Source organism: Andrographis paniculata, unplaced genomic scaffold, assembly GCF_009805555.1.
Source record: "Andrographis paniculata isolate CXL003 unplaced genomic scaffold, ASM980555v1 Contig57END, whole genome shotgun sequence".
Classification (NCBI taxonomy): Eukaryota; Viridiplantae; Streptophyta; class Magnoliopsida; order Lamiales; family Acanthaceae; genus Andrographis; species Andrographis paniculata.
The window spans coordinates 2,890,334-2,910,001 of NW_026137592.1; the positions used below are offsets into that span (position 1 = coordinate 2,890,334).

At 27.6% G+C, this 19,668-nt stretch overlaps 2 protein-coding genes across 2 annotated transcripts; both read right to left on the minus strand.

Moving 5' to 3' along the window:
* Positions 1-10,921: 10,921 nt before the first annotated feature.
* LOC127257290 (copper transporter 6-like) lies at positions 10,922-11,678 on the minus strand. The gene has a single exon (XM_051283668.1). The coding sequence runs from the start codon at positions 11,572-11,574 to the stop codon at positions 11,131-11,133; it is 444 nt and encodes a 147-aa protein (XP_051139625.1). The 5' UTR covers positions 11,575-11,678; the 3' UTR covers positions 10,922-11,130.
* Positions 11,679-13,534: 1,856 nt separating this feature from the next.
* On the minus strand, positions 13,535-19,517 carry LOC127257523 (uncharacterized). The gene is made up of 11 exons (XM_051283984.1): positions 19,328-19,517; positions 18,420-18,706; positions 17,701-17,839; positions 16,694-16,815; positions 16,367-16,570; positions 16,104-16,163; positions 15,390-15,528; positions 14,832-14,950; positions 14,370-14,600; positions 13,975-14,189; positions 13,535-13,863 (listed from the first exon to the last, which is right to left on the minus strand). The coding sequence occupies exons 1-10, from the start codon at positions 19,494-19,496 to the stop codon at positions 13,995-13,997; spliced, it is 1,665 nt and encodes a 554-aa protein (XP_051139941.1). The 5' UTR covers positions 19,497-19,517; the 3' UTR covers positions 13,535-13,863; positions 13,975-13,994.
* Between the last annotated feature and the right edge of the window lie 151 nt (positions 19,518-19,668).

The window sequence follows — 19,668 nt, forward strand, 5'->3', positions numbered from 1 at the left end:
AAATATAATTCAAATTAATTTTTTTTAAAAAAAAAATACTTCAATTGGTGTTTTATAATACTATAAGACATTTGTAAAGAAAAATTATACAAATATAAATAATGTTAAGTATAAGACGCAATAAATATGACTTTCAGAGACTGGTGGATGAAGTAAAAAATAGATAAAATAGTAAACCCAAAGTGTATTTGATTTGTAATTCAAACTCAAATTTCTATTATTCAATTCAACCACCATAATTTTTCATAAAAATACAATATTATTTGTATTGTAAAAAACATATTAAAATATTATTTAAACTTAAATTCAAATTGATACCAAATAAATAAAAATAATTATTTAATTAGGTGAATATAATAATAGAAGATGATTGCAAATTACAAAAAATTAAAGTTATGTGTCATGCCATCACCCAATAATTCCTAAAATTATAACTAAAGACAACTTTCTTGTCTTCATTACACCAACTCTCTTTAATTAATTACTAACGTTTCGATTTTAAACTAAAGATTCTCATATCGATTCATGAGTTGTAATTTTCTAATTTTTATTCATTTTTTTCTTTTTAAAAAAGGATAATTTGTTTTTTTTAGTTCCGTAACTAAACTTTCTTATCATTTTAGTTCCGTAACTGAACCCCCTTATCATTTTAGTTTCGTAAGTGGAATCTGTCGCAAACTAGTCCCATAAGTAGAAAATTTTCATTGTTTTAGTCCTCCGGTGCCGAAGACGTCCGCGTGGCTCGCCGGAAGCCACGTGTCCGCCAGGTGTCCCGTCAGTTCAGCGACACTTAGCGGATACGTGAATTTTATTTTATTTTTTCATTTTTTTTTTATTTTTTAAATTTTTTTTAATTGGACCAAATAAATAAAAATAAAAATAAATTTTTTTAAAAATTTTAAAAAATAAAATAAAAAATAAAATCTACGTGTCCGCCAGGTGTTGCTGACCTGGTGGACATGTGACCTCCGGCGAGCCATGCGGATGTTTTCGGCGCCGGAGGACTAAAACAGTGAAAAATTTCACTTATGGGTCTAATTTGCGATATATTCCATTTACGGGACTAAAATAATAAGGAGGTTCAGGTACGGGATTAAAAATAACAGTTTACCTTTTAAAAAATAAATTATTTATTTTGCAAGAAATGTCGTCCAGGTTACATCATACAATATTGGAAATTCATGTAAACAAACAACACGATTTCTCAATTGATGACGTAAGGAAATAAAATTATTAGAGCTAATCAGTATCGTGCAAATAGAGCTAATATGTTAGATTTGATACTAATTACACTCTTTAAATTAAATATATATGTAGGGATAAATGAATTATTTTACTCATTTCGATTCAACTACCGTGTCCGGGTTAATATAAATACAAAAATTTAGAAAAAATATAATTGTTAAATAATTAAGAATATATTAATAAAAATAATTACTCTGTAATATAAAGAGTTATAAACTTAATTGATTAAGATAATTATATAGTCTAACTAAAACATAAAAATATAAATTAGTAAAATATTTAAAATGAGATTATAGTGTAATTTTTTTTTAAAGAAAAAAAAGACAAGAAACATGAAACATATATAAAAGAAAATATGGATAGCATGGTATTAGGTTCGAGTGGGGGTTTACCCGGTGCGCACTTTCGAGTAGCGGGTGCGGGTTTTCCGTCATAAAAAAAAATAAAATATATGGATCAATTTTATACTAAAGCAACAATGTTATCAAAAAATTATACTGAGTGTTTCTTCATTTTTTTTTAAAAAAAAATAATTTTTTGATTATTATCACCTATGCAATCGATAAGATCCATCATGTTCTACATGATTAATTAATATTGTTATCTTTTACTATATGATCATAATTGGAGGATAAATCAACAATAAAATTAGGTTTTGTTGTATTATGTGATTGTTTTGGTGAAATAACTGAAAATGCATATGTTAGATTCTCGATTTTATATGTTATGCGGTTAGTTCATTTTTTCCTCTATAAGTTTTTTGTAAATAATAAAATGCCAAAATATAAAAATCAAATTGCATGTATTTTGAAAAAATTAATTTTTTGAAAATAAGCATGAGTTGCTAAAAAAAAAAAATTAAAACTAAAGGTAAACTGTTTTTTTTTAAGTCTAGTAACTAGACCTCCTAATCATTTTAGTCCCGTGAATGGAGTCTGTCGCAAACTAGTCTCATAAGTGAAAAATTTTTGTTGTTTTAGTCCTCCGGCGTCGGAGACGCCCGCGCGGCTCACCGGAAGCTACGTGTCCACCAGGTGTTCCGCCAGGTCAGCGACACCCGGCGGACACGTGAATTATTTTTTATTTTTTATTTTTAAAAAAATTTCAATTTGACCAAATAAAAAATTAAAAAAGACAAATAAAATTTAAAATAAATTATAAAAAATTATAAAAAAAATAAAATCCACGTGACCTGGCGGACACATAGCCTCCGGCGAGCCACGCGAGCATCTCTGGCGCCGGAGGACTAAAACAACAAAATTTTTTCACTTATGAGACTAGTTTGCAACAAGCTTCACTTACGAGACTAAAATGATAATGAGTTTAGTTACGAAACTAAAAAAAACAGTTTAACCTAAAATTAATCGTAGAAATTTATGAATACTTTGATGCTTTATATATCTTTGTGGGGTAAAAAATTGCGTTTAGCCTTGATTTTAACATTTTTATCTATTTCAATTTGGTTGTATATTGATATGATTTTATTCGATTATTGCTTCCGCTAATTAAATTAAATCTTAGGGGCTGTTTGGTTCAAGGATTTTTCTGATTGGATTGGGATTTTGCTATTTATTGTATTTAAATTTGGAATCCTATCATTTGTTTGGTTGGGAGTGTTTGATTCAAGAATTTTAATTTTTGATATTTTAAATGACGTAATTATCCTTCCACAAATTTTATTTATTGTGATAAATTAAACTTTACATCTTTTTTTTTTTTTTCCATAAACTTTATTTTTTACTAAATATAGTGTATTCTAATAAAAAAAATTTAATATGATTTTCGATTAATAATAAAAGATATAATATATATTCATACAAAATATATACTGTAATATATAATCTATACACTAAAAAATACGACAATTTAATTATTTTTTATACTATCGACATTTTTTCTCATATTTATTATAAAAAATAATTTAAACTAAAAATACAAAATTAATACACCATTAAAATAAATTTAAATTATTAATTGATATTTTAAATTATTAATTTATTTAAATTATCATTAGTAAAAGAATTAAATAGATATAACATTTTTATAAATAAATAATATGATTTGTAGTAGTATGTTTAACTATAATATTATATTTTATAAAACCAATAAAATATAATTTAAATGTAAATATATATTTATATACATTTATATTAAAAAGGAAAAGAAATATAATTTTTTTTATGGAATGGTATAATAGTAAAATGAAAAATACAATTAGGATTTTAAAGTAACAGTGGTACACTGTTACTAAAATATCCTACAAATGCAGGATTTAAAATCCCATGCACTTAAAATTCAGCATTTTAAATTTTATTAAAATCTTTTTTCATAATAAGGTATAAACTTAGCGCGGACATTAAAAAAATAAAACATACATTATTTGGGTTTGTTGTTCATATTCAATTTATACACGAATTTTTATTATTTGAACTCTGTATTTTTCGAAAAAAATATATATATACTTACATTTTTTTTTTCAACAAAATGTGATATCAAATAGTAGTATTTTATTTAAAAGCTCAAACATCCAAACCCAATCTAGAATTCATAAAAATTATTCAGTACAAATATGGATTTAATTATGCATTGCAGAAATATTCGATATTTTATTATTTATTAGTAAAATTTATTGAAATATATTTCATACAATCTTATTTATCATTAAAAAAACCCTACTGATAAAAATTGCAATCATCCAATATTTTAGAATTCATGCATGAAAGAAGTCATTACAATAATATTTAATACTTCGTTCGTCCCAAAAATATAGTCTTGTTGGATACAAAATTTAAAAAATATTAACATTATATTGATAGTTGGTAAAAAGTATGGATAAATGACTTTTTTTGCTCTTGCGAGTATATTAATGTAAAAAGTAGTGAAAATTGTGTAATAATAATGAAAAAATAGTGATAGTTTTACAGTGATATGATTATTTATGGAAATAAAATTATTGTTTTGAGACGAACAAAAATAATAAATAAGAGTATTGTATTGAGATGGATGGAGTACAATATTAATAAAATGTGAACTACCATGTACGATTCAATTATATAATATATATTATTTCATTTTATTAGGCGTGATCGGAGTTTACCTAGTGCGTACTTTCAGATAGCGGCTACGAATTCTCACGTCATAAAATATATATATATATATAGCACTGCATGTATAAACAAAAGTAAAATAAAATTACTGCTACTTAATAGACTGCTATTATTTCAAGATTAGCTATTTAAACATTTTATTATCATTATTTAACATATTAAAAAACTCAAACAATATTGTATAAATATTAGTTAATAAAATCAAATTATATATTTATCATTTCAGGGTGTAAAATAATTTGAATATTTTTTTAAATATAAAGTATAAAAAATTGTATAGATAAAATAAAAATAATAAATATATATAGTATATAAATTTTTTTAAAAAAATATGTATAAAATTTTTCACTAAAAAGAACACGCCCTCATCTCTCAACTTTCTTCAACAAGTCTTACATGAAGAGATACGTGGCAAAAAGAAAACCAACAATGCTCTCTCGTTCCGCCAAATATGACTATTTTTTTTTATTTCATAAAATATGATTATTTTTTATTTTTAGTAAATTATTTATTTTAAATATATTTAATAAATATAAATTAATTTAATTAAATTTTTAATATTTTGCACGTAGCATTCACTTAAAATTATTTTATTTATATTTTTCTTCAATAAATAAATATTTTTATCTATATTTAAAATTTCTTATTTTTTTATAAATTAGATTTACGTTAATTATAAATAAATAAATTTATTTATTTATTTTATACTCCCTTCATCCATTTCTAAAAGTCACATTTACTTTTTATGTTATTGTATTTAACATTAAAAATATCCTTATATTTTTATATTTTTTTTTTGAAATGTTCTTCTATTAGTATTATAAGACACTAATTGAAGTATTTTTGCAATTTTTTTTAATTTGTACTATATTTTAATATGATAATTAATATTTAAATATCAATACGTAAAAAATAAATGAAACTCTTAAAGCCTAACATAGGTAATATAAAATTTTATTATATACAAAATGAAATTCATATTGTATATATTTATTAAGATATAATGTTAAGCGTATTTAAAATACCAACCAACAACACCACTTATATAAAAATATAATAAAATAATATTTTAATTTATTATTAATAATTTATTAATTTACATTATCTAAAATGTGTTAGAAGGATCTGACCCGGGAGAGAGAGGGGGAGAGAGTATAAAATATAAAATGATAAAAAAATATAAAAAATAAATATGAAATACACGAAGGAACCATGACATGTATGTTCAATTACTAAAACACCCCGTCATAATAAAATTACTAAAATACCCACAATTTGTTTTCTGTCCACCTAAAATTATATTTCCTCGGTCCGCCATAAATGACATTTTTTTTTTTAATTTTTTAACGTTCCATATAAGATGACCATTTTTCATTTTAGTAAATTTATTAATTTTAAATATATTTAATAAATATAAATCAATTTAATTAAACTTCTAACATCTTACACAGGATCTACTAAAAACTTTTTTATTTTTATCTCTCTCATCAATTAATAAATATTTTTATCTACATTTAAAACTCTTCATTTTTTATAAAACTAATTTATGATAATGATAAATAAATAAATATATTTTTTTATTCATTTGTATTATATAAAATTTTATTATCTACAAAATGATATTCATATTGTATATATTTTATTGAGATATAATATTAAAAATATTTAAAATACCAACAACACTACTCATATAAAAAATAATAAAATATTATCATAACTTATTATTAATAAATTACTAGTCTATACTACCTAAAATACAGTGTCTCTGACAAAAAGGTTCATGTTTCGCGGGACGGAGGGGTGTATTAATACCGTACAATGCAACTAATCTCAATTAATAATTTAATTTTATACTTAAACCGTTCCATTAAAATTGATTCATTTTGATTGTGACACAATATTTAAAGTAATATGGTTTAATTAGTTAATAATATTGAATTAAAATATTAATTTTATTTTTTTTATGTGAATAATATTATTGTAATTTTAAAATAAAAAATTATATATATAAAATTAAAATAATTTAAAATATGTGTTTAAATATTTTAAATATTATATCTTAATAAAAATATATGTAATATAGATATAATTTTGAAGAGAATAAAATTTTAAATAATACAAAAAAAATAAAAAATATATTTATTTATTTATAATTAAGGTAAATTAATTTTTATAGGAAATGAGAAGTTTTACAACTAAATATTTATATATTTGTTTATTAAGAAGAGAGATAAAACTAAAGAAGTTTTGAGTGAATCTAACATAATATATTATATTATAGTTATAAAATTAATTAAATTAATTTATATTTGTTAACTATATTTAAATTTAATAAATTTAAACATAAAAAGACAATTGAAATGGAACAAAATAAGGTAAAATTTTGGTTATGAAAAAATTTGGTTTTGATCCCATATAAATTAATCAACAAAAAGAGTGTTTATCTTAATTTTATTTTTTTTTAACATAAATATATTAAAAAGAGTTTATATATCTAACTAAAATTTTATCTACACAAAAAATAAATAAATAAATAAGTGGGCTTACAAATTTACAATAATCTCTATCCATATTTGGATCAGATTTAATTATTTATCAAAACAAATTTTTTATTAATACGATTTTCAGTTAATATATATATATATGTATATATTATTCAATATCCAAACATCAAATATGATTTTTCATACATATACAAAAAAAAAAAAAAAATACATCAAAATAAAATACTAAACCTAGGGTTTGTTATGAAATCTTAGGGTTTCGATGATCACTAACTTAATACAATATCTTGAATGAAACAAGAACATCATATAAACTCATGGATAACATAAATTGATTACAATCCTATCGTGTATATATATATAATCCAAGTCTTGTTGAATAATTTTTTTTCTTAGAAAAAAAAAGAAAAAGAAACCCTAGAAGCCATGGAACCTCTCATAACCCTAGAAGCCATGGAACCTCTCGTAACCCTAGAAAGCAAAGAGCCTCTCTTAACAACAAAGAAAACCATTTATTACAATTTCTTCCCAACCAAGGAGGAAGAAAATTCGTTGTTAACGAGCGGATATGATATTTCCGGCGACATTCCTCGAAATAAGGTTGTCGAGATACGCGACATCTACGCACCTCCGGCGGCTGACGGTATGTGGACAATCAAGAAAACCTTAGACGAGCACGACATTAGTACGCGCAAAATTGTCTTGACTTGGACCGATGTGTCCGAACACATTCTTCGCTATTGGTCGATTGGGATGGCCTATCAACTGACCATAATTCGGACAGAAGTCGATGTACCCATACTCAACCTGGCGGACGGCGTCGACGACGGAAAGTGCAAAGGTTATCTAAAGTTGGAAGAAGATGACAAAGTTGTTCTTTTTTGCGATGATTTTATGAGTAAGGAGTTGAAGGTTGGTGATGAATTAGGGTTGTTTTGGAATACTATAAATTCTGTTCTTGTCGTTACAATTAAGTCTTTAGATTTGCAATAATTAGATAATTATTCAGGGTGTTTTTTTTTTTTTTTTTTTTGTGAACTTTTTAATGAAATTTTGGCTTGGTTTATTTTATTTTTTAGATTTTTATTGATTTGGGGATATGCATTATTAAGTTTTATGTTATATGTCGACAAACAAGCAGGGAAAGTGGATTTAGAAATTGCTGGTGGGGGGGGGGGGGTGGGGAGAGGGGGGGTATTTTCTATTTTTAAATGGAATATATTCAATTTTCTTTAAAGAAAGAGAATAAAGTTTGTTTGATTGTAGTGTAAAATTAGTTTGAAAAGTGTTTTTCTGAATTTTAGTTTAAATATCGATATTTTGTGAAAAAAAATAAATTTTAATTTAAGTGTTAGATTTGAATTTTAATTTAGTTTAAATAGTATTTTGTTTTATTTTTTAATGAGAAGATGAAATAATTTTGATTATAGTTTGAAATTGATTGTTGAATTGAGTTTTCATTTAAATAATTAGTATAAAGTAATGTTTTGTAATATGAAATAATATTTTGTTGTATCTATGTATATTTACTGAAATTTTGGGCTTAGTTCACCTTTTGTGTTTTTAGATATATATATATATTTTTACGTTAGATATGAAAAATTATATCACTAATATATAAAATTAATATTTTGTATTGAATTATTTACTTTTGTGGGTGAATAATATATATTATATATACTTTTTTCATCTCTTAATAAACTATCCATTTTTCTATTTTGACCTGTCTTACTAGTCTTGTACCAAAGTATTCATTTTTTTTTTTTTAATATCAAACAATATTAATAAAGTTATTTTAGTAATTTCAACTTTATTTCTATTAATCCCAATATAATATTAATATTTCTTACAAAAAGGTTTTGCAAAAGAATATATAGATATGAGACGGAGGAAGTATTATTTGAATTTGAATAGTTATTTGATGTGATATAAGAGGTTGATGTGATGTTTTGAATGTAAAATAAATTTGTAGTATAATATAAAAAATAAAATTAATTGTTTGATGTAATATTTTTTTAGGGAAAAATAAATTTGAATAGTAAAAATCTATCGTAAAACTCACAAAAGAACACAATTATATTATGTAATTAAGGGTGGTTTGTGCTTTTGACTTCACTTCTAAAAAAGACATTTATTCTTATTTGTATTGACTTCTCCTCAAAAATTTTTAGACTCCAAAAGTGCTTTTTGAGAAGTATGCTTCTAGAAAAAGTAGAAACATCCTTATTATCTAAATTATAATTTTAACCCTAATAATAATAATAATAATAATAATTAATTAAATAAATAAGATGAAATAAACTAAAACGTTTCATTTATATAAAACTTAAATATAATTGTATTTTAATTATTAATTTATATTTTTTTATTTTAAATAAATTTAAAATATATTATTAAAAATATCAAAATTTAAAAATATAAATTTTAATTATATAGTAGATATTTAATATTTTTAAATATAATTTTTAAAGTTAAAATAATTTATAAAATAGTATTATTTAAATTTAATTATATTTTTAATTTTCATTTCTATAAAAAAAGAAAAAATACAAATCTAATTAATACATAAAATTTAATAAATATATTTTCTATTAGTTTAGATAATTTAAAATTTTTAAATATAATTTATAAAAATTTAAATAAATTATAAAATTTTAATAATTATTATGTCCTATTTGGTTATTTTAACGATTTAAAAGCCCTTTACTGAGTTTTTAATTATTCATACAAATAGAAAATCGAATTACTTATGTTTATTTTTTAAATCAATTCAAACTGGACTTCCCAATTAGATAGATGGTTCTTTTTTTTTTTTTTTTTTATCGTGAGAATCCATTGTTACTACGCTCAAAGTAAACTTTTGGTTGAACTTAGTAACTTATAAACTATGTTTCGATAAGACATGTCATACTATGAGCGACATTTTATTATCCTTGTTAATTTTCCAACAACTATCTTTGTAAAATTGGATTCGAAATTCTAAACTCGATGAATTCTCCATATTGAAGTCGAATTGCAAACCAATTCACCGAGTTAAAAATCTTCTTCCAAAAATATTACATCTTGCGACTCAATTTTTCACGCAAAATATCCAACAATTATTTCATCTGAAATATATTTTTAAATCAAAATATAATCCCAAAAAGAATTTAACAAGCAAACAAACCCTCTCCACATCTACCAATAAACTTCAAATAGATCAACTAGACATGCCATCAAAACTTCTATATATTGAACAAGCTTCAACAATGTTCCCCCAAACTTCTATCTAATTTAGATGATTTCCATTTTATCTAATCTAACCCATGTAAAAGAACAAAATTTTGGGTGTGATTCTTTTGATTTGGTTGAAAAAATAATTGATTTGAATTTGACATTAAAATAATATTTCATGCGATGTTTTGTGCAAAAATCGAATAAAGTAGAGTCAAAACAGTAAAGATCCGAAAATTGGATCAAAAGAAATAGACCCTTAATATTTATTTTTCATTCGAAACATAAAAAAAAAAAAATAAAACCTACTCCCTCAGTTCCATTGGAAGGGTGATATTTACTATTACATATAGATTTTTGAATATTAATATTATATTGAATTCTAATAAAAAAGACAAAAATACCCCTATTAGTATGATATAATATAAAAGTAATAATATTTGTGCAATATATTGTAAGTTGAAAAAGTATTTATTATGTTAAGTAGGTAATACAATTACTAAACTAGAAAATAGTAACCTTGTTTTGGGACAAACGAAAAAATAGAAAATAGAAAATAGAAAACAGTAACTTTGCAAGCGATGAAATTTAAAAGCTCAAAAGTAGACCTAAACTCAACCTAAGTACTATTTGGATTTTGCCAAATTCAATTCAATTCGAAAATCTAACAAAATTATTCGAAATTCAAAATTTCGGAATTCAGTTTTTTTTTTTCAAAAAGATGAGAAATTTGTTAATAAATAAATAAAGTCTAACAAATACAAGCAAGATTATATCTGGCATTTAAATACTTAAAAATAAATTCACTACCAAAATCCCAACTAAAAACCCATAAAACATACCATATATATGTACACATTATTATTATTATTATTATTATTTAATAATAAATAATAACAATTAAATATTCCAATTTCTCATAATTTGCTCAACCATATAAACACAGAAAAAAAAAAAAAAAATCCAAACCCACAGATCAACATATGAGAATTATTATCATCAAGTCCCTCGGAAAGCAATTAATTATATTATTAACCCAATCGGTTTACCGGCGTCGCCGATCAACACCCGCAGACCGCCGGCCGTTTCGTCGCCGCCCTACTCCCGAAGAAGAAGAACCCTACGCTGTGTCCGGCGACGGCGGCCACAAAAACGCCGCCGTTGAAGGACATGACGGCGAGCATCACCAGGTAACCGAATCCGGTCCTCGCGGCGTACGAGGCCGTCCGCAGAACCCTCGCCGCCCAACCGTCGGAAGATTTTCCAAGGACGCCGGCGGCGGAGGTCAGCCACTCGGCGGCGATGGCGAATGCGAAAACGACGAGGAGCGAGAGAAGGTACATCCAGAGGCGATCGTAGCCCGGCCAGCCATGGAAGAGGATCTCCGTGTTCTTCCCCCAGAAGAAGGTCATGTGCATCATCATGTGGTGGCGCCGCTGCATCGGCATCGTAACGTTCGACGGAGGCGCCGCGGCGGTGCCGTGGACATTGGCGTCGCTGATCATCTGTGGCGGCGGCGATAAGAATTAGCACTGCAATGGTTAAATGTTCGAGGTGAAAGGATACATAGGGAAAAGGAATTTTGCAGATTTAGGTTTTATTTGGGATTTAGTACTCCCTCCATCTTATCTATTATGGACCTTAACGATACGGAATTTAGGTAAAGTATTATCAATAAATAATAAACCTATTACTGTAAATACGGGAATTTAAATAAAATATGATAATTAAAAAATATATTAGTAAAAATAATTATTGAATTAAAATTAAGATAAATTTAAAATGACTAAAATGTATAATTATATTTAAAAAAATAATAGACAAATTATATAGAAACGAAAGAAAATAGAAAATAAGGACAAATTATGTAGAAGAGAGAGAATATTATTTATCATTTTTTAAAGATATATCCCTCCGTCCCATAAATTTTTTAATATTTTAGTTACTCATTTTTTTTATATTTTAATATATAATAATTATGAACACATATCAAAATATCTCAATTTAAATTATAAATATATTTTTGGGTTTGAATTTTCAATTGAAATTTAAATAGTAAAAATTTTGAATTTGAATAATTGTATGATGTGATATAAATAGATATTGATGTGATATTTTGAATGTAAAATTGATCTTTAGTATAATATAAAAAATTGAAAATTAGGTGTTTAATTTGATATTTTTGAGTGAAAAAAATGGAATTGACAGTGGATTTAAAATTCAATCCCAAACAAAACACACTCTCAATATATTTCATATGTCTAACTCAAGGGTACGTTTCTTTACTTCAATTTTTTCAAATTTTACTATTTGAATTATTCGTTTCTCAAAAAAATATATATATATAATTTTTTTTTTTCACAAAATATCCCATCAAATATTATTTTAATACTAAGCCCAAACTAAAATTTCTGAAACTCAACTAAAAGAAACACACCCAAAAAATTATAAACATTTTAATTTTGGTTTGCCTGCAAAATAACTATTTTGGAAAAGTATTATATTTTTTCACAAATAGTCTTCTTTTACAGCAAAAATAAAAATAAAATTATTTTTAGACTACTTTCCTTTAGGAATCATCCATTTTCTCTTATACTCTCTCCGATCAATTGAAACTTTTAAGATTTTGTAGTAAATTAAAAAATAATAGTATTTTATTATATATTAAGTATATTTATACTTAATAATATTTTGGTATTAATTATGATAAAAAAAAATTAAATAAGAAAAGAATATTTCGAAGTGAGATCATAATATTACTTTGTACAAAATAACAATTCAATCAAAAATATTATTTTTTATATTATCAATACTATTTTTCATACTTTATATAATAATATCAATACTTACTGCAAATCAAGACAAAATAACAAAAATATTTCTATTAATTTTTTATAGTACAAATATAATGATATTTGTAAAATAAATTATACAAATATATATTAAATACAATGACCCACAAAAAAAACAAATAGTGCTGATTTTATAAAGCTAGTACTAGATTTTTTATTATTATTATTTTTTTTCTGTTTTTAAATTCATTACCCAAAAATCCTATTTTAAGGATTCTATGCAACATATAATAAATAAAAAAAAAAAAGTAAAAATATTATTCAAATGGATAAAATATTTTATTATAAAATGTAGATAATTTTGACGGATATAAAAAATTATATTTAAAAATATTTAATATTTTAAATAGTATATGTATAACAATTATTTAATTAAAACAAACATTGAGTTTGTTCGTATTTTAATTTGAAATATTCTTTTGGTGTAAGGTACAAAAATTTCATTATTCATCCCGAAAAGTTTTGAATCAAAATATAATATTTTTTTCTTACAAATTATATCTATCAAAATACTATATAAACCATAACTCAGAACTACCATCAACTATTAAATCAAAACCAAACAAATCCTAAGGCCAGGCAAAATGCATGAAAACAAGTTAACAAGTGTCGAGAGCGTGAAACACCTAAAGTCGTTAAATTTTGAATTTGTGCGGTAGGAACAATGCCAAGAACCTACCGCTAATCGAGTGCAATAATTTGCAAACTATGCTCGACGAAAAAAGCATCACAACTATTCTTCTATAATATTTTGGGTGTGGATACCATGCCCAAAAATAAAATAAATTCAACTGTGTTTCGAAAAATATCCTATTTCATTTTATCGTGTACACATTTCAAAAAGATATAGAACATACCTCAACAATGCAAAACCTGTCCCATTAATATCCGAAAGGCGACCATCCGGCGACCACCGTGGATCCAACAAACAAGCATCGACACCTTAAACAGTAGCCAAAGAACTTCCAAACTTATATAAACTATATAGAGAAATGAAGTTCTTAATAAAGTTAAAAAAGAGTCGAATATTTATACACTTTGTGTTCATTGTACCTCCTCTATGAATCATAGAATTATTTGCCGATGCAGAATTTTCCGAATATATTGGACAAAACTTCTTCGGAAATGTCTTCTCCACTTATTTGTCCGAGAGCTAAAGCAGCTTCTCTCAAGTCGATTGTCCAAAAATCCAACGGGATCTCATCCTCTATTGACGACTGTAACCTGACAAAAGCCTCCCTCGCCCGAACAAGCTGCTCGCATTGCCTCTAATAAGCACAGCCGAAACTCACTATTAATGTAATACGAGGTTAAGAAATAGATACTAATTACTGTCAATGAGATTAAACTTTAAAATTGTTTCACCTATAAAGATTTATACTTTAGGATAAAAAGCAAATATGTTCGATGAAGGAATTAGAAATGGAGTAATGTGTAAGAATAACAACCTGATTAACAGTCCATTTGCGACCACCGTTGGGTATCTTGCTAAGCCCGACTAGCTCTGAAATAGCAGACTCTAAATCCGGGATCCCTTCACCCGTCACAGCACAGGTGAAAACATGCTTGTCGAAAGAGCCAGAAACAGCGTCAGCCAATCTGTGAGAGGAGGGGGCGGTTCGGACACAGTCTATTTTGTTGATGACAAGAATTATTGGAGAAGCCGATGAACATGCATCCTGGATTTTCGAAAGGGTTATTTACGACGCTGTAGCTTCTTTGGTCTTAATCCAGACAGTCAAATGGCATAATATAATAACAAAACTCATCCTCATGAATAAACCTTGCAATAAATCCATGTGGATTCGGAAAAAAAAATGTATTTTATTTTAAGCATTTAAGAAACTAGAAAGCAACTTCATAGAGATATTGCAAATAATGCATGAAGCAAACGTGAAGTGTTTTGAAACCTTATTGCTTTTAATTCGGGCAAGGAGTTGATCATCTTCCGACGTCCACCCTTCAGTAGCGCTTACAGTCATGATAATGACATCAGCACTTGTAGCAGCTGCTTCAGATCTTTGAACACCTGCCAATCATTTATTGATTTTTGAGGAAAATCGACACGTATTGGAGCACATTATTCAGGCGACAGAACAAACTTCATTAACAAACATTAGAAATAGAAATGGCAATCCATGGGGATGCCAAAATCAGAGTCAATATAATAACCCGAGTGAACCAAATCCCCCCTGTTGAATGATAAACATTTATGCTTCTTATTAAATAGATATATTACATTTCATTAATGAAATTTCCATGGTGTGAAGTGAAGTACTACTCATAGAAATTTCGAAAAATGAAATGCATTTTGTCTTATAAAATGAATACTTGATATGTTCAGTTCCTAAATTGTCTGAAGCTGAATCTGACACTAAGCTAGCCAACATCCATATCCGCAACCCCGTAGAGGATTATTTGAAGAAAAATCTAATTTAAGTGGCTTATGTCAGGTATAAAAACATTACCGATTTTCTCAACAGCATCATTGGTGTTCCTGATTCCAGCTGTGTCGAGGAGTGTGACTGGAATCCCGCCAACACTAATACTGGCTTCCACTATGTCACGTGTAGTACCAGCAATATCAGTCACGATTGCCCTCTCACTCTGCATGCAAGAATAAATTCATGATTATACAATCAGGCGCAGCTACCGTACATGCATATTCGAAAAATGTTGAGAATGCTAGAGTGTTTCAATTTCACATTCTAACTAGAATAGGAGAAAATGTAAACTCTATAAAAACACAGACTCCACTAAAATGGTTAAAATAACTAAACAATCATAAAAAGAGAGCCGAATCCTAAGCTTCATGTATATTGGCAAAATGAAACTTCAAAATGATGCATAGATGCGACAGCTTGTTGGGGTGACCAAGTAAAAAATGACATATTCTAGTGCCATACGCACACTAGGGGATGTGGTCGAAAAATTAAAAAAAAATGATACACTTCCTTAAAAAGTTAATCCTTAGCTAAGGCAGTAATTACACAACCACAGGCTCATCATATAACATTTTCAGTTTTGGATTCCTTGGTTTAGAAGGAAGATATTAAAGAATATTATGAGATCTGCTCTAAAATATGACAAAAACACAAAAGTAACATCTGGAGAAAAACACAGCAATGACACGCAGTTGCACACACACACACTGATAACCAAAAAAAAACTGTGAAACATACTTTGCTCCATGCATTAAGAAGGCTTGATTTCCCCACATTTGGCCGCCCAACAATAGCTACCTGCACAATTAATAGCAAGACCACATTTAGACATAAGGGAAAATTAATTAGAAAGTATGATAATAGGTTTTGGAACTATATATATATATATGTTCATCCTCATCAGAACAATCTTAGTACAGTAAGTTTATAGACTTTCCCAATGGTTTGCATCCACTTAAGTAAATAAAAGCAAAATAGTATCTTGAATATCCACTAGATACCTGTAGCCCAGACTGCAGAAGTTTATCATAATTAGAAGTTTCTAGAGCACTGTCCACTTCTTGCAACATCTTGTGTATCTTATCTATGACTAGGTTCACATCGAGGGGTGGCATCTCATCATCAAAATCCAAGCGAGCTTCAATCTCGGTAAGTAACTCGATGCACTGAGCTCTAAGTGATTTCAACATAGAAGAAAAACCTCCCTGGCATTGAGAAAAAACATAAAAGTTACATGATGCCTAGAAAAGAACACATGACCTCAGAAAAAAACAATTGATTCAATAAAGTATACTCGGGAAACTAATGAAAACTGTTTTATGAATTACCTGTATTCCTGCCAATGCAGCATCTGCAGCAGCCGTTGACTTGGCTGATATAAGTTTGGCCACATCTTCAGCTTGGGATAGATCCAGCCGGCCATTTAAAAATGCACGGAGAGTGAATTCACCTGAGAATTAAGGGAATAACTGCTGAGCTTCAATATATAGTTTTCCACATTTCAATAAATTACTTGTATTTTGATTTTATTTTTTGTCTTTAAGTTGAAATAGTTGTTGGCTATGATATTTTGAAATGAAAAATAGGCGTTGAATATTAGAGGAAAATAGTATATTGAATTGTGCTAAAAGAGTTAAACTCTTTGAGCTCCTTTTCTATTTTATTTTAACTATGCAATCTCAATCTTCCCCAAAACATCACACCACACCTATTTTCTATAACACAATATCATATTCAATATCTATCACCTCAAAAATATCAAAACCCAAAACACAAACACACAAGAAAAATTCCAAAAGATTCGAGCTCTGAAATATATCATATCGCGGTTATCTATGTCCTTTTTTTCATACTGATAAAGGACCATCCAAACAGTTGATTCATTATGAAACTATTAACATATTGAATTCAATAACCTGTTTAGCTTTCAATTGCAAATGCCTCAAATCACACAAGTTCTCAAAACACCAAACATACCTTCACCTCACATGTTTCTCCATTCTAATACCAATAAAAAAGTTCAAAAAACCTCAAAAATAATTATTTTATCATTGGCCACTATTTAAGGTCAATTGTCAAATTTATTCACACCCACATCCATCCCAGTGAAACTATATAATTTAAGCACCATTTGATTACTTTGTTACATTATCCCATCATTATATATTAGTTGCTAATCTCACAAATAAAATAAAATAAAATAACAGTTATTAAGGCTTACATAGTATATGTCTATAAACCTTTTGGGTATAATTTGACATCTGAATGTGTACAGACTTCCAAAAATCTATGTTTGTATTACTTGAGCAAACATAATAAGAAAGAAATAGCCAACCTGGCTCTGCAAGTCTTGCCCCTGCCTCAAGACAAGCCCTCAAGACACGGCGTAGACAGACTTCACTTCCATGACACTGAAGCTCAACCACATCTTCACGTGTGTAAGATTTTGGTCCCAGCATCGGAACCACCAAAACCTAGTAGAAGATAAGACATCGGCATTTTTATAGTATTGATATCTTTGTTCCAGGTGAAAGGATTGTCCAAAAACAAATGAAATTGCATTCATTGCCTCAAATTAACTTGTTATGGCCTTTCATAATTTGAACTACTTGTCAACCACAACTGAAAAATGAGCATGAAATACAAACCAAAACACTTCAAGTTAGATCATTTAAAGGATAATTGAAATACAAACCAAAACAATAATATAATTTCTTTTAACTCGACAATGCTTAACACAACACATCTCAAAAAATCAACATAATAACTGCCATCACCTCAAAAGTCTAAATACATCTTTGCGGACAAAATTGTTATTCCTAGTTCAGAAGGACCATTAAAAAATAAAATATAGATAATTTCAATCCATTTCATTGCATATTCTTTAAACATGACTAATTATAACTTACTATAAAATAATAGAATTTTAGACAAGATAATCCCATGAGATAAGATACATACATCCCATTCTATAAACTAAGCTTTCTCCAAAATGTTAAGTTGTAACAGCAAATGCAATTCACCAAAGAAAGATACCATGCAAAACAACTGTACCTCATCAATGACAGCACCATGAGAATCCAAAACAACACCATATTCAACTACATGGCTACTAGGGCACCATTCTGAACCTTTCATCCTCTTTCTAGAGACGGGACGAAAAACTCTCCCAGCAATAGAGACAGCTAACGGACCTGATAACCGCACAATCCCAACTGCACCTGGTGGCCCACCTAAAGAAGTCACAATGGCCGCAATTGTGCTCGATCCAAGCACAGGCTCTGCACAGGTCACCTCTGCATTCCCAAACCTCTCATCTTTCTTCAATACCAAAGTGTTCTCTACATTCCGGATTCAGAATCAAAAGACAAAATCTTCTCTATTTCTTGTTGGGTTTTGAGTCACCCATAATGCATGAAACAACAGAGTTTATTCAAAATCTTTAATATTTGTAATATTGATTGCAGAATCATCGTGTTTCTCTTGCTTTTCATTCCTAGAAATCAACCAAACTGATTCTGGCTGCAAAAATAGACAACATTCCGCTGTGCAACCAGATAAGTTTGATTATCGATACTTGAATTCCATTTGCTTCAGATACTTATTTAGGTTTACGTGCAAAACAGAGACTGCAACAAAGGGATAATATCTGTAAAGTCAGCATATGATCCACATTCGACTGCTCTTCTCCACTAAGGATAGAAATCTGTAGATTAATTTATACTCCGGAAAATTTTCACTTGTTGCAAGCTCCAATTAGTTCATTTATTTTCGCCAAAACAATTACCTCTCCAATAAACTGAAGAAACACTCATAACCAAAAAAAATATCGAAATTCAGACACCATACACTATCAGGAAAACACTTCAATCCGTTTTCCGGCAACTACAACGCTAAATAAGCTACGTAGAACTCACAGAAGAGATAAATAGAGCTAAGTATGGGCGCCTGCTGAGGCTTACCTTTAGCAGCTCCAGACACAGAGCGGGGACGATAATGATTTGGATTGTGAGAGGTAGAGAAGAGTAAAGATATAGCTTTAAGCTTGGGGAAGAATGAATTCTTGAGAAGCGGGGAAGCACGGCGGTGGAAGTGAGGAAGAAGATAACGGAATACCGGCGAGACGGCCATGGCGTCCGCTCGTTTGCGCCGCACTCGACTATGATTAAAATAGGCTTTTACGTAAATTGCAAAGTAATCCCACAACTTTCAAAACAATTTCAATTCACTACCACAAATTTGTAGAAAACTTTGAATTGACCTTTTAATTTAAAATAAAATTGTGCTACCCTCGTATCCAAGA